The sequence below is a fragment of the Poeciliopsis prolifica genome, unplaced genomic scaffold, assembly GCF_027474105.1.
Source record: "Poeciliopsis prolifica strain line A6 unplaced genomic scaffold, Auburn_PproV2 SCAFFOLD125, whole genome shotgun sequence".
Taxonomy (NCBI): domain Eukaryota; kingdom Metazoa; phylum Chordata; class Actinopteri; order Cyprinodontiformes; family Poeciliidae; genus Poeciliopsis; species Poeciliopsis prolifica.
Window position 1 is genome coordinate 477952 of NW_026562500.1, and position 15325 is coordinate 493276.

The window sequence follows — 15325 nt, forward strand, 5'->3', positions numbered from 1 at the left end:
TGTCTTGTTGTCCCATTGTTCTGTCTTGTCCTCTTGTCCTGTGTTGTCTTCTTGTTCTGTCTTGTCCTCTTGTCCTGTCTTGTCCTGTCTTGTTTTGTCCTGTCTTGTTGTCCCATTGTTCTGTCTTGTCCTCTTGTCCTGTCTTGTCCTCTTGTCCTGTCTTGTCCTCTTGTCCTGTGTTCTGGATCCGAGTGGCTTGTTCAGAACCAGATTGTAACGAAGGGAAATGTGAAGACAGTAGGCCTGCAGGTTCTGAGGCTCGGACTGCTCTATGCCGCCGCCTGGCAGTTAAATGTCAACTGATCAGCAGTGGCGCCCCTATAGGATGGGGGGCCTCGGCCCCCATTGCAGTGAAGTTGCCCCCTAAAGAATTATTTTAGCTGTACCTCACCCCCAACATTTTGAAAACTTTCTGGAGGCGCCAGTGGTGATCACCATCAATCGGTACCAGAACCGGAGTGTTTTCCGTCTGAACCCAAACTAAAGCTTCACCAGTTACCTGCTGACCTTCTGATGACCTTCAGGCCGACACTGAGCTCTGATCGGCTGTGTTCCATCATGAGTCGGTGGCGTCGTTCGGTGGATGAGCTGACAGCAGGACGGCGGCGGCAGCAGGCAGAGTGTGAGCGCGCTCAGAATGCTCTGAGTCGGGTCACTTCCTGCTTCCAGCAACTGGCAGCGTCACTGGGAAGTTCAGCCGACAGCAGCTTCCTACGGGAAGAGATGGACGAGACGAGAGCGCTGGCTCACCGGATCTGCTCAGGTAACGCCTGTCCTGCTGGGTTCACCTGTCCTGCTGGGTTCACCTGTCCTGCTGGGTTCACCTGTCCTGCTGGGTTCACCTGTCCTGCTGGGTTCACCTGTCCCTCTGCAGGTCTGTCTCGCCGCCTGCTGCGCCTGCTGTCAGCCTGTGACTCCGCCCCCGTTGCCGTGGATGACAGACATGCTTCAGAGCGACTGTGGGTTCTCTTCCTGTCTGCAGTGGAGAACTTCCTGTCTGACCTCCGCAGGGCCAAAGATCTGATTGGTCAGTTCCCCCTGACCCAGCGCTCCAGCAGACGCTCACTGGTGAACACAGGTGACTTGTTGGCTCCGCCCTCCTGCGTCTGATTGGCTGGGAAATTAACTGATTTTAGAAATTAATTGAATTTGGTTTTAAAGGTTTATTTGTGGAAATAAACGTTTCAGCCAATGCTCTCTTCATAGGTCAGAGTGATGTCATCGCCCAGAGCGGCCATCTTGTTTGATAAATGTTTGATTGGAATTCAGTTCGACTTTAAGATGGAATATTAGGACTAGTTTATGATTATTTCACTTTTAAACTCGAGAATAAAATTGCAAAGATTAAACACAAAAAAATCAAAAAGAGAAATATTGAGCATCTTGTGAAGTTTTACTTCTTATAAGTTTTACAGATAACGAAAAGCTTCATGTTTTAACACATTAGTATTAATTATTAGGGTTAGTGGGTCGAGAGGAGCAGCTGCCTGTCCAGCCAACGTTCCAGGTGAGAGGCGGGGTCACGTGGACAGGTCGCCGGGCAACACAGAGACACACACACACACACACACACACACACACACACACACACACACACACACACACACACACACACACACACACACACACACACACTGACAGTCATGTTTTTGGACTGTGGGAGGAACCGGAGAACGGAGCGAACCCACCAGGCAAGGGAGAACATGCAAACAGAAAGACCCGGGCCGGGAATCGAACTCAGAACCTGCGCCACTGTGCAGCCCACTTAGTGAAGATCTAATGTTTTACTAGAACATTTTTCTGGTAAAACTGTAGTTATACTCTGCTAATATTATGACTAATAATCCGTCTTAAAACTCACAGATATTGTGATTGAATGAAATCCACTTTTTGAAAATATTTTCTGTAATTTCTTTTTTACAAAAGAAAAAAAAAGTTGGATAAAATCTGAAAAAATTCTGCATTTGTTCCTGAAGTGACCTGCAGGGTTCAGCTTCCTCTTCTTCTGCCGTTTCCTCTCAGGATGTTCCGACGGCCCGGTGGGTCTGGCGGCCCGGTGGCGCTGGTCCAAGTCCCCTGGCTGGTTCTGGAAGAAGAACCCAGTCCAGATCTGACCAATCACATCGCAGGCCTGGAGGCCCAGCTGGGTGAGCTGCAGCAGAGGGTGAGTCCACCTCCAGAACCTGAGCAGAACCGGGCTCAGCAGAACCGGGCTCAGCTCTCTCTGGTTCTGCAGGTCCCGGTGGCGTTCTGGTCGGGAGTCGACCCAGCCGGCGTGGGCCGAGGCTCTGAGCGACGCCGAGGATCCGGAGGAAAGCCTGGAGGACTTGATGGAGGTGTGGCGTCGTCCAGTGGCACCAAGCTGCCCGCCTGCTGCCAGGGAACCTGCTGCTGGGTCGGATAGGCCCGGTTCAGCAGGTTCCGAGAGCTCCAATAGAAATCTTCTATAGAAATATTGACCCAGAATGTAGCAGAGGACTAGAATAATGTGAAAATTATAGCACAGAAAGTTCAGTGGAAGGAAGAAGTGCCCATCCATTCAATCTGAAGGAGCAGACGACCTTCAGATTCAACAGGTGATCTGCTGGTTCTGTCGGGTCCAGAGTTAACACATCTATCAGAGCCATTAGTCTTCAATAAGATTCTGCAGCAGAACATCTGTTTCACTGATCTGAACATTTCAGTTTGAGACGCTGCATGTTGGGCTTCCTTCCACAATCAGAAATATTTCACTTTGTGATGATTTATGATGAGTTTAAAGCCCAGTTCACACTACACGGTTTTTTGGCTCGATTTTGCCCTTAAGACAATCTTAGAGTCTAAGATTGTTGCTTCAATCGTAACCGATAATCCTGTGGTGTGTTAGGGTTAGGACGGATCGGGTCCAGTCGGTGGAGGGTTAGGACGGATCGGGTCCAGTCGGTGGAGGGTTAGGACGGATCGGGTCCAGTCGGTGGAGGGTTAGGACGGATCGGGTCCAGTCGGTGGAGGGTTAGGACGGATCGGGTCCAGTCGGTGGAGGGTTAGGACGGATCGGGTCCAGTCGGTGGAGGGTTAGGACGGATCGGGTCCAGTCGGTGGAGGTTAGGACGGATCGGGTCCAGTCGGTGGAGGGTTAGGACGGATCGGGTCCAGTCGGTGGAGGGTTAGGACTGATCGGGTCCAGTCGGTGGAGGGTTAGGACCGATCGGGTCCAGTCGGTGGAGGGTTAGGACGGATCGGGTCCAGTCGGTGGAGGGTTAGGACGGATCGGGTCCAGTCGGTGGAGGGTTAGGACGGATCGGGTCCAGTCGGTGGAGGGTTAGGACCGATCGGGTCCAGTCGGTGGAGGGTTAGGACCGATCGGGTCCAGTCGGTGAACGCCTCTGCTCCAGTCGGGGAGCAGAGGCGTTCACCGCGGCTCTGGTGAATGAAATGTGCTTAATTAGATCTCATAAAACCATAAATAAAACTTGATCCTTATTCGGAGCAGCTGCTATTGGATTGTTATTTTTTTAATGAAAGATAATTATAAAATTATTGCACAGAGCACATCTGGGTGAGAAGCGCTTTCCAATCTTTGGTTGAAATGGCGCATTTGATTTTATTCTAAAGTCATAGTACAATTTTCAACAATACAATAAGTTTCAATAAAGGAGCTGGAATACGTTAAGCTTTCGGTCAGTTGGGGGCAAAAGGATAACTGCATCTGATTTTTTAAATAATGAATATGGAGGAAATGCTTTCTTCTACTTTAAGCTGCTCTGATGTTTCAGTCATTCAGTTATATGCATATATTCTACAATATAAACACTTCGAAACATTTGAAAATTATACGTAAACGGTTAATTAAATGACAAAACCGAAAACATTAAAAACAGTATTTTTTTTATGAAAAAAACTCTCCTCCATGTTGATGCAACACATATAATCCATGCTCGCGATGTCTCCAGTTCTTAACCCAAAGCTTTGATTTTTGGTTCCGTCTGTTTGGGTTAAACTAAAGTTTCCTCTTCATTGTCCATGTTTGTTTACTCTGAACTCAGCTGTGGTGATGATGCAGTTTTAATTTGAAGGGATTTCATGTCCCTTCACGCTCTCTGATCGAGCCGTTACGTTTGAAATCGTCTGGGGTTTGATCTCTCACGTTTTCACAATCGGCCGACTTTTCTAACATCGCGTCGTGTGAAATGGACTTAAGTTTCTAAAAACGGCTCCATCAGGATCTGGTTCTGCAGCGTGTGGCTCTCACGGGTCTGGTTCCATATAGACAGAGTCTGGTTGATTAAGAACTTTATTCTTTATTAACAGAGAGGCAAACAAACATAAAAATATGATACAATCAGACGGAGAAGCTGCTTCAGTGCTGGAACGTGGCGTGGAGGTGAGCCCGGAAGGCTGCAACAGAAACAACAACTCCCATCATGCACTGCAGAACAAACGGCAGCTCAGAGAATTAAAGGGCCCTGTGACATCAGGGGTCAGAGGTCATAACTTCAAATCCAAAATGGCCGACTGGTCTGTATTCCTGCTGCTAAAAGATGATTTTAAATGTTCAGTGAAGGTTTTTCTGCCTGTTCAGATGCTGGTTGGAGAAATGAGTTTTGTTTAAAATAAAATAAATATAATCCCTCATGTTCAGCAAAACATAAAATATTTCCATATTTTACTTTTGAAAACTGATTTTATTCTATTTTTGCGCTCGCTCTGTGAACTTTGCCATATTTCCCAAAACTACATATTAAAATGTCCTAATAATGAATTTGTCAGCCTATTTGACTCAGAGATATTGAGCCATAAAACCGCCTGTTTCATGCAGATCAAAGTTAGTTTGGTATGAAGTGGAGATAATGATAAAGATCAAGTTCAGGACAAACATAAAAAATAAAAAAGGCCTGATGTGAAAAACAAGAAGACTGATGGAACTAAAACACAACCAACTTAAGATATTAGTTTCATAATTATGTGTAAAGTTTGTCAGTTGAAATTTGTCTTTCATTTGTGACATTTTGTTTTTCTTTATTGTCAGTTTCTGATTATTTATTTCTGCTTTTTCTGCTCAGTTATCAAACTTTATAACTAATGTGCCTTGTGATGATATTTTCTTTGAATTGTCCATAAAGATGGAAAAAAACAACCAAACTTTGCCATAAATCCGACTCTTAACTCAAAGCGTCACATGCTGCAATGAACTGTGGGTAACGCATTCGCAGAAGTCCATAAAACTGCAAACTTTGCATGAAAAAAGGACCCAAAATGGGCAGATGAGGAGAATGTGGGACACACTGTGACCTTTAACCTTCAACATGAGCAGGGGAGACAGAGGATTCGGACCGGGCCAAAATCTGAAAAGTGTAGCAGAGAACTGAAGGCAGACTGACCAATCACAGCTCTGATCAGAGATCCTGCGCGCTGATTGGCTACAGAGGAACAGCTGATCTGATCAGAGCCATGAATAGAAACGGGTCAGAACACGACTGGTCCGCCCAGCTACTGCCTGAGGTTCTGGTTCTGGTTCCCTTACCGTCCTGGTTCTCCCACAGTTCTGCGGCGGCCGTGTTCAGAGGACTCTCATTGTTGGGTTCTGGAGAGAGACAGCAAGTTAGCGACCCGGTGGAGGGCAAACGGAACCGGTTCGGGCGGTTCCGGTACCTCCCAGCAGGCTCTGGACAGACAGCAGGATGGACCGGACGTCGTACAGAGCCGACCACTTGTCCTTCAGGATGTCCAGGCAGATGGCGCCCTGATCGTCCACGTTGGGGTGGAAACACGGCGTCACGAACCGGACCCGGGGAGCCTGGTACGGGTAGCCGGCCGGGAAGTCCAGGGACAGCCGGTACCGCAGCCCCTCGTACACCTGGAGTTAGAACCGGGTCAGAACCGGGTCAGAGGAACCATAAACGCAGAGACAGGGGAGTACGCACCGTCCCCTGAGCTCCATCGATGGTTCCGATCCATTTGAAGAGATTATCGGATCTGGAAACGCCGAGATGCCCTTATCACCCGACATCTGCAGCATGAGGTCACACAGAGGTCACACGAATCAGGTCAGAGGTCACATGATCGCTTAATACAACGTAATAAACGATCATGTGACCACAGATGAGTCTGAGCATGCTCAGAGTGAAGCTGTGGTCCAGGTTGGTTCTGCTGGGCCCAATTGGGTCGGCTCTGCTGGGCCTTTAGTGTCTTAATGAATCACAGAGGAATGAAATGGTTCTGGATTATCTGGTGACAGCAGGAAGAACTCAGTTCCTGCGTCTTATTCGATGGTTCTGGTACTGGAACCAGCTGAACTCTCAGAACTCTTGGTTCTGCTGGTTTCCCCCACCAGAACCAAGAGTTCTGATGATGTCATCCAGCGGTCCAGATGGTGTTCAGAAAGCTCTTCATGTCTGAAGTTCTGGTTCTGACCAGAGTAATCCGGCGGTCCACTCTGGGTTCACTATGGCAACAGGGAAAATGGACTCACCATGAGGTCATCAGCTCCTGCTGCAGCCTGAGGACAGAGAGACACATTCAGAAAAACTGACTTTCTGCTGCAGCTCAACGTTTCATCTTCCTCCACTTCCTCCCCCACCATGGAAACGGGCTTTGACCTTTGACCCTGTTCACCTCTGTTGTTTTGTTCACATGTAAGATGATTTGATTGTTCCCTCCATGACCCGAAGTGATGCTCCATAAACCAACTGCACAGTAATCTGAGCGTTTCTGTAGAGGTCAGAGGTCAGTGGAAGGGACCAGGCCCCTGTGGGGCTCCTGTGTTTGGACTGTTATCTGTTTTGTGAACCTGAACCCAGAGGAACCAAAAGTTCCGGACCGGAAATTAGAGCTGCTGGGTCTGCTGCGGGTCATGTGCCTCCGTTACCATGGTAACAAGTTACGCTCGCTGTTATTGGACCGACTGTGGAGGTTCGGGACTCTGTGGAGGTTCGGGACTCTGTGGAGGTTCGGGACTCTGTGGAGGTTCGGGACTCTGTGGAGGTTCGGGACTCTGTGGAGGTTCGGGACTCACCGTTTGGTCACCGAGCCTCTGGCCGCGCTGCTGCCGCTTTCGCTGCCCTTCAGGGCGGCCGCGGAGGACGCTGCGGCCGCTGCGGGGTCCATGTTCTGGGAGGCCATGGGTCACTCGGTTCGGTTCGTGCTGGGGACAGAGAGAGGGAATGAACCGGGCCGAACTCTGAAACCCGGACAGAGCCCGTGGGAGCTGAGGGCTCCGGGTCAGAACCCTGATCAATCCGTTAGCTCCATGCTAACAGCCGTTAGCCGGTTCGGCTAACGGCTAAACAAACAAACACCACGTGATACCAGGAGGTAAACGCGTCAGCTGGCTGACCCGTCCATATCAGAGACTCACCGGGTTCGGTTCGGTGTCAGCTCGCTTCAGTCCAGTAGCAGCAGCTGCTGCCGGTTCGGAGAACAAACTGAACTTTCTCCCGCCCCTCAGTTTAAACTGACGTTCCTTCGGCAACAGCCAATCAGCGCCCGACTTTCAAACCCAAATAATCCAAAACCCACCAATGAGATGGCTGGTTATTGAAGAAGTCGGTTTGGAAATTAAACCGGAAACTGCATAAGTTACGTTTTTATTTTGATGTCAAGTCCAAGGAGTTTTTTAAAAAAAGTCTTCAAATGGAAGAAAAACTCCGAAAGAAAGCAAATATTCTAATTATTTTTGTTTTCCAGTGTCAATAAGTCAATTTTCATAAATGAATGAAAAAAAAAAACTAAATATCATCTGAAATATCCGAATATTAAATTACTTTGATATTAAAAAACAAATAAATCTGCCTCTCCTCAGAGGTGCTGAGGTTTATTCACACTCTTATCATTAAAGAACAAAATTATATAAAACAAACGTATTTTGCAATAAAGAACAGCCCATCAAAAGCAAAGACCAGTGAAATATACATTTAAGCAAAATAAAGGGAATAATTATAATGTTCATTTGCATATTGATACAAATCGCTCAAAAGATTGAAAAAATTAAGTCAGTATTAGTAGTAAATATTAGTAGTAAATTCTAAACACAGACTAGATTAAAAAAAACCTGCATTTTTTTAACTATACAGTAGAATTATGTGCATATGTTATTGGCTTTAGAGGAGAATAAATAATGTAGTGATTTATTATAGTCTGTAAGGTGTTGAAAAGGAAAGTAATACATATGAGATTACAAAAATATAAACAATGTGGACGCTGCTGAAATTGTAGAGCTTGATCAAAGAAAAGGTGTGTGCAAAGAAATGATAGAAGATGAGGTGGATGAGATAAAAGCAAGAGGAATAGAAAATACAGTTGATCTTACAAGAATTGGTGGAATAAATAGGAGGGAGGATGCAATTATTAGCAGAATAAGAGGTGAATGACACTCTTTTTGAGATGGGAAAACATCGTAATTGCTACAAAAATTTTATTAGCTGCAGAAAAATATTTGGGCCTAATATTGACCATTGAAAGGTTGAAATTGGGAACTCAAGGTTCTAAATGTGGTTGCTCAGTTGAATAATGGCTTAGGTCTTTGAACAATACTGACCCTTTAAGAGAAAATGCAATTTTTGTTTTCAAGAAGAGACAGTAAAACATGTTTTGATGTTCTGTTTCAAATATTCTGTTAAGCAAAAGGAATTAGCATGTAGGTTGCAAGACAATATATTACAGTTAAATAAACCAGATATTTTGGACACAATTTATACTTCTGAATATTTGTTCTTTACCTTAAATAGCTTAAGAAGATGGAACTGATAGAAAGGATAGAGCAGGGGTCTCCAACTCCAGTTCTGCAGGTTTTAGATGAGCCACAGGTACAAAGCGCTGGAATGAAACTGCTTCATTTCCTCCTCCTGGTGTGGATCGGATCTCCAGAGTTTTAATGACTCATTATTCCGTTCAGCTGCTGCAGCAGAGGCTCAGCTAAAAGTTGAGTGGCTCTCCAGAGTTTGAGAGCCCTGGGATAAAGTATATTTGTGGGATGGGGCTCATGTACGTGTCCACACTCCACCAGTAGATGGGTAACGCACATCAATACGTTGCTCGCCAACCTCCAAAAGAAGGAGAAGAAGAACCAGTAGATGGCACTAGTGCAACAAGGTGTTGGTAACAACTACAGAAGAGCAAGAAAAGCGGTTGAGCGGAAGTGTTTCTGAGCGGTACTTCTGATCTAGGTTCGGTTCGGACGGAACGATGAACGCTCCGCCAGCTTTCGAGTCATTTCTGCTGTTTGAGGGAGAAAGAAGATCAGCATCAGCAAAGACACGAAGGTTCCCAACGCCTGTTTGTTCACGCTGAACAAGGAAGACCACACGCTGGGCAACATCATCCGGGCGTGAGACCAACTGACACACAACACCGGTCCACACAGAACCGGTCCACACAGAACCACAGAACCGGTCCACACAGAACCACACAGAACCGGTCCACACAGAATACTGGTCTACACAGAACCACACTACAGGACTGTCTTGATTCTGAGATGAACCGGCTCCTGAATACGTTCAGCAAGGAACCTGAACGATTTAGATTTAAATGTGAAAATGATCAAAGCTGAAGGTTTATTCCAGATTCATGTTCAGATTAATTTAATACTTAATTTAATAACTTAGAAATCAATAGCAGACATCTTGAATTAAAACTGACATTTTGTGAGAATGTGATTAAATCTAAAATAGGTATTTCATAAATAATTAGAAATGTCTTAATAATTGTAGTCATAAACCAGGTTCAGATATCTGGAATGTGAATAAAGCCATGCAGCTTTAAACGTGACGCCTCAGATTATTGGGATTACTGCAGTAACTTAAACATCCTCCATTTATCCAAACAGGAAACTAAATATTATAACTCAGATTGTAGAACAGTGATGCTGTGGAAGGATCTCCTGCAGCAGTCAGTCTTGCAGTGTCTCTGAAGAGGCCTCTGACTGAGAAGGCCTCTAATGTCAACATGGTCCATATGACATCAGCCGCTTCTCCACCTCCTCTGCTTTGTTGCTCCTCTATTTATATTCACTGATGTTACCTGAATGCAAACATAGCAGCGGTCCAGCATGCAGGCTGTCCCTGTGACCAGGCTGTGTGTGTGTGTGTGTGTGTTCCAGTCAGCTGCTGAAGGATCCTCAGGTTCTGTTCGCTGGTTATAAAGTTCCTCATCCCTTGGAGCACAAGATCGTCATCCGGGTCCAGACCACACCTGACTACAGTCCGCAGGTAACTCGCCTGCACACGCCAGCCGAGATGCATCCCTGCTGAAAGAAAGTGGTGGCTAACAGGAAGTGATGTCATGTTCTCCCCAGGAAGCATTCACCAATGCCATCACAGACTTGATCAGTGAGCTGTCGCTGCTGGAGGAACGCTTCCGGGTCGCCATTAAAGACAAACAGGAAGGAATCGAGTGACCCCGCCCACTCTGATGACCTCACTCCACCCCATGTTTTTTCTAATAAAGTTGTGATGTCATGTCTTGAGCGTTTGTTAAGCTTCATATTTGCTAGAACCAAATGTCAGCTGATCACAGGAAGTGATGTCACAGCTGAGAGACGGCAGAAACATCGTCTACGAAACAGATTTTATTTGGGGGTTTTTTCAGCAGGAAAAACAAAACCAGAAACATCCAATAATAAAAATAATAATGAAGGGGTCACATGATGAGAGCCTTGGGGTCATGTGACCGTTAGGGGTCGTTGTCCCTCTGAGCCTCCATGGCGCGCTGCATCTTCTCCACCATCCAGGGAGGAACGCCGAACGGCTTCAGCTCATCCATCCGCACGTCCGGACAGTCCCTGGAAAACGCAGGCGGCTTATCATGCAAACCATTTTGCTTTTAAAAGGTTTTGAGAATTTTGTTCCTGCTCAACAATAAGCAAGAAATATGAAAATTAAACTAAGAACATAGTGAATTTCTTTTATTGCTGGAAAGTAATATGAATAAATTCAAAACTACTTTATTGATCTCAATAGGTAATCAAATAGAAACATGAAAGTGAAGGAGATTCAGAACCACATTATTGACTCCATATTTAATATACTGTCCCAGTCTGGTTCTGATCCAGTTCAATGAGCAGTGGGATAGAACCATCAGAGAGTCAGAATGCTGTAAGGTTCTGGTCCGGAGTGTGGATCGGTTCGACTGACTCAGCCTGAATCTGTTTGTTCTGGCTTCATCGACCCGACCCGAACTGCTGGTCTCACCTGTACTCGTCGCTGCGGGACAGATCCTGGATGTCCTCTTCAATCAGAAGGTAGGCCTGAAAAGAAACGGGTCAGAATTAGAGACCAGAAGTTCTGCAGAACCACCAACAGAACCAAAATGTTCTGGCGGTACCAGAGTTCTCACCATCTTGCCTCCTGTGGCCCTCATGTGGTGCCGTTCCGCCAGCCACTGCTTGTCCTTGGCGTCAGCGGCGTACTGAAATACACAGCGCCCCGCGGTCAGCAGCATGCCTGCACTCAGAAGTCATGTGACAGGAAGCCGGACTCACCTTGAACAGATCTGCGTGTTTAATGTAGATCCGGCCTCTGGTTCCGCCCATCCAGCGCCTGTGGTGACATCACAGCAGCCAATGACTCACTTCCTGTTCAGCTACTCAACAAAGTTTATCAAAGTTGATCTCATGACATAGCGCCTGTTTCTGATTGGTGCCTGTTGGTGACTGACTTGTTGGCTCTGGAGCCAAGAACGAACGTGCTGCTGTCGTTGAGTCTGGACGGATCCCACTGAAACACACAGAGACACACACACAGGTGAACTTCCTCACATGTGATTTCCTTTAGCGATGGCTCTGCTAAAGGAAATCACTAGGTGGCAGTAATCAGCTAACAGCACACCTTTGAAGATCACCTGTTGGAGTTTAAGAACACTCACCTTTGGCCCCTCCCTCTTCACAGGCTCCGCCTTGGGCTTCACACTGAGGAGAAAAATTCAAACCAATGAGGTGCTGCGGTCTGCCTGGACGCTGATGATGTCACCTGGCCAGGTACTCACAGAGGGTAGCTCGCGGGACGGTCTAAGGAGACGACGGGACCTGGACGACTTTTCCTCTGAGGACAGAGAAGGACCAATCACACGAAGGCAACAGTCAGCAACCTCACCTGATTAGACGATTAGCCAACCGGCAAAAAATTAGCACGTTCCCACGGCAGGTGCAAAAACGTTAGTAGCTAACATGGCCGCCCAACAAAGCTAGATGGCTAACAGAGTACACGTTATGTTAGATAGCTCTTAGCTACCCAGCTTACACTGCCTACCCAGCAAGCTAGCTAACATAGCCTAGTCCTACATCGAACAGGGAGATGCTGAGGACAACCTGGCTAGCACACTACCTTCTTAGGTAGAAGACTTCCTCTGATCACAAAGTTCATCAGCTGCTCTGGATCTCTGCAGAACAAACAGAACCGGGTCAGAACCAAGGTGGGTCAGCCTGCTCTCATTGGCCAGTCAAAGGGCGTGTACCTTCATCGCGACTTCCGACCCCGTTCTTTTCCCCTCCACCTCTGGAAACAGCTGTTTTGCCTGGTGATGACATGACAGAATCAGGTGAGTGCAGGTAGCCTGGTAGCCTGGGCTACTATGGGAGGAAACAGAAAGTGATCTCACATGTTCCAGAACGTTCCTGCAGGCCTCCCGGATCAGCTGGTCTGTCTGGATGTCTTCGCCGACATTCTCCTTCACATTCTCTGCCGCCTTCTCAAAGAACTGCAACACAGACACATCTGGTCACACGCCACGCCCTCAACCCTATGGTGGCGGCCTGACCCTACGGCGTGACCTCTGACCTTCTGGTACTTCCTGAAAACTGCCATGATGTCATCGTTGAAGCTGGGCTGAAGTACGGCCCTCAGCAGGTCCATGGACACCTGGGGATCCGTGTAGCTGCTCACAGGTGGAACACGGGACGGGATTATACTGGATGGGTCAGAACTGGAACCAGCAGAACCACAGTCCAGCTGCACTCACCTGACTGCAGTGTGTGAGCGCCGTCCTCTCTGGACATGTCGATGTTTGATCATCAGGTTCCACGGCTTCTGGATGATGAAGAACAGGCAGTTCAGTGTCTCCTCCTCAATCATCATCATCATTATCTGTCTAATAAAAATCGATTTTTTTATTTTTTATTATTTCAGCTTAAATTGGTATTTCATACAAAATAAATCCAAAACTGCCACAGGTATAAATCATTTTGAGCTTATAGCTACTATCTGTAGATTCCCATCTTCATTTTCTGACCAGAGAATTTGTTGTGGTCCAGAAGAGAACCAGATTCTCATAATGGGTTCAGTTTATCTGAAACTATAATTCATAAACTTTAAATGAAGCTCAAAGTTTCCACTGATCTGTTTGGAAGCAAGTTAATGAACATATTACAAACCTAAAATAAATATTTCATTCCGTTTTAAAAGTTTAGCTTAACAAAAAACCATAAAAAGAATTTACAACAGTGAAGTTCTGAATTTGCAACAAAATTATGATAAATATAATATAGAGTCAATATTCTGAAACAAAAATATGTAAGCCCGTTTCAAGCACTCTGGTTAAAATAAAACATAAAATAAATTATTTCTGGATCTTGACCTAATATCAAGATCCAGAAATATAGAGGGGGGCGTCCCTTTAAAAAAAATTAAATAATAAATATGGGGCCGCTGTTAGCCGCAGCTAGCTGCCCCTAGCCGCAGCTAGCTGCCCCTAGCCGTAGCTAGCTGCCTCCTCTTCCGAGATCCTTACCGGGTTCTGGTCCGGATGTTCCGCTCCGAGCTGCTCCAGCCACTCCCGGCCTCCTTCGCTGCGATGAGCCCCATGCTGGGCCCGCTCCGAAGTTCTGCTGCGGTTCGTTTCGGTCGAGTGAACGCCGGGTTGAACCGGGCAACTCGGCTAGGCTAACGGTGTCTACAGCAGCAGACGGAACTTAACGTGGTCCGGGTAGATTTGGCGCTCCGACTGGACGCGAAGTTAAAAGTTTGTTTTTAATCGGCTGCTGATCAATAATCAATCTGAAATGTGATGTTTACTTCCAGGAAGTAACACCATCATTTCCGTTTACATGAGATGGTAAAGTTCCGGCCAGTTGTGTCAAAATAGAAGCTTCAGGTTCCGGCTCCAGGCTTCAAAATAAAAGCTCAGTATGGGATGACAGAACGATGGCATAAATCCAGTTTTTTTTGTATAGAACTCTATTTAACTGGGTTTAGATGTACAACCGAGCCGGGTCAGACTAAGGTGAACTTTAACTTGTGGGTTTTCACTTCATCATGAATGTTCAGTCACATCTTATGGGTTTTATGAGCCTGGCCCCAAAAGGAGCAGTGATGTTTGAGTCACGGGTCAGGCTAGATAAATAAATGAAAAATTAAAGGAAGTTCTCGGGATGATAGAATGCCTGTGTGTGTGCAGAAGGATGAGGTGACTGGTCGTACTGGGCTGAATATAGTTTTACTAGGAGAGAAGCTGCAGGTTGTCTGCAGGCAGTACGAAGGACAGACTGAATTTACACTGAAGCTGGAAGGACCCCGGAGACCACCACCGAGTCCAGGACTGAACTTCCTCCACAGGTTCATGCAGAGCAGGAGGAGCCCAGCTGTCATACGCGGCTGTACTGTACACACTCATATACATCATAAACACTTTGGTTCGGTTAAAACACACAAACACATTTCATCTCTTTCAAAAGGTTAAATTAGACCAAATAAAAACTGATCAACAGCAAAACATCAACAGACCTCAAATCAGTCCAGCTGTACACTATCTACACACAGACAGGCGCCTGATAGGTCCACCACCAGCCAATCAGAAAGCACTCAGAAGTGGGAGGAGTCAACTTTTTTTCCTATTAAAGATGGACACGCCCACACAAATCGGTTTAAACCAGATAAAACTGGTTCTATCCAGATTAATCCAGATGAACCCACCCATCCCTACAGAACCCAGACCTCTTCAGACCAGCTCTATTTAGATTAAATTAGAATATACTGGATCCAACCAACATGAACCAGATTAGGTCCAAACAAATCAAACTAGATCAGACTGGATCTAACCAGATTGTAATGGAGCAAAGAAATCAAACAAATTAAATAAAAAAAATGCTGAACTGAACCAAACTAGATTTGAGGTCATCAGATTAAACTGGATTAATTTGGTTTAATTCACACCAAATCAATCTGGTATGAATTAAACTGGGTTAGATTAAAGCTCACCTTAACATCTTGTATTTTCTAATCTCGTGTGAATCACAGATCTGGATTGGGACTGAAATATCGTTTCCATGACTAATGGGTTTCAGGATTACCTGATGCCCCGCCCCTCTGCCACCAAAGCCACGCCCCCTGCTTTAGGCCCCGGTCCCAGACATGATAGC

The 15325-nt window shown here is 46.2% G+C and overlaps 2 protein-coding genes and 2 pseudogenes across 2 annotated transcripts; 2 read left to right on the forward strand and 2 right to left on the reverse strand.

The window, feature by feature from the left end:
• The first annotated feature begins 531 nt into the window (after positions 1-531).
• On the forward strand, positions 532-2404 carry LOC129355169 (regulator of G-protein signaling 9-binding protein-like). Its single transcript, XM_055024711.1, is given in 7 exon segments — positions 532-763; positions 875-1078; positions 2023-2055; positions 2058-2164; positions 2237-2256; positions 2258-2334; positions 2337-2404. Coding segments are annotated over 7 exon segments (714 nt in total). The 5' UTR covers positions 532-558.
• A 1853-nt stretch (positions 2405-4257) lies between these two features.
• Positions 4258-7431, reverse strand: LOC129355121 (ubiquitin-conjugating enzyme E2 C-like; annotated as a pseudogene).
• Positions 7432-9042: 1611 nt separating this feature from the next.
• Positions 9043-10441, forward strand: LOC129355153 (DNA-directed RNA polymerase II subunit RPB11-a-like). Its single transcript, XM_055024698.1, is given in 4 exon segments — positions 9043-9210; positions 9213-9304; positions 10076-10184; positions 10271-10441. Coding segments are annotated over 4 exon segments (351 nt in total). The 5' UTR covers positions 9043-9162; the 3' UTR covers positions 10373-10441.
• Positions 10442-10528: 87 nt separating this feature from the next.
• LOC129355145 (deoxynucleotidyltransferase terminal-interacting protein 1-like) lies at positions 10529-14555 on the reverse strand (annotated as a pseudogene).
• Between the last annotated feature and the right edge of the window lie 770 nt (positions 14556-15325).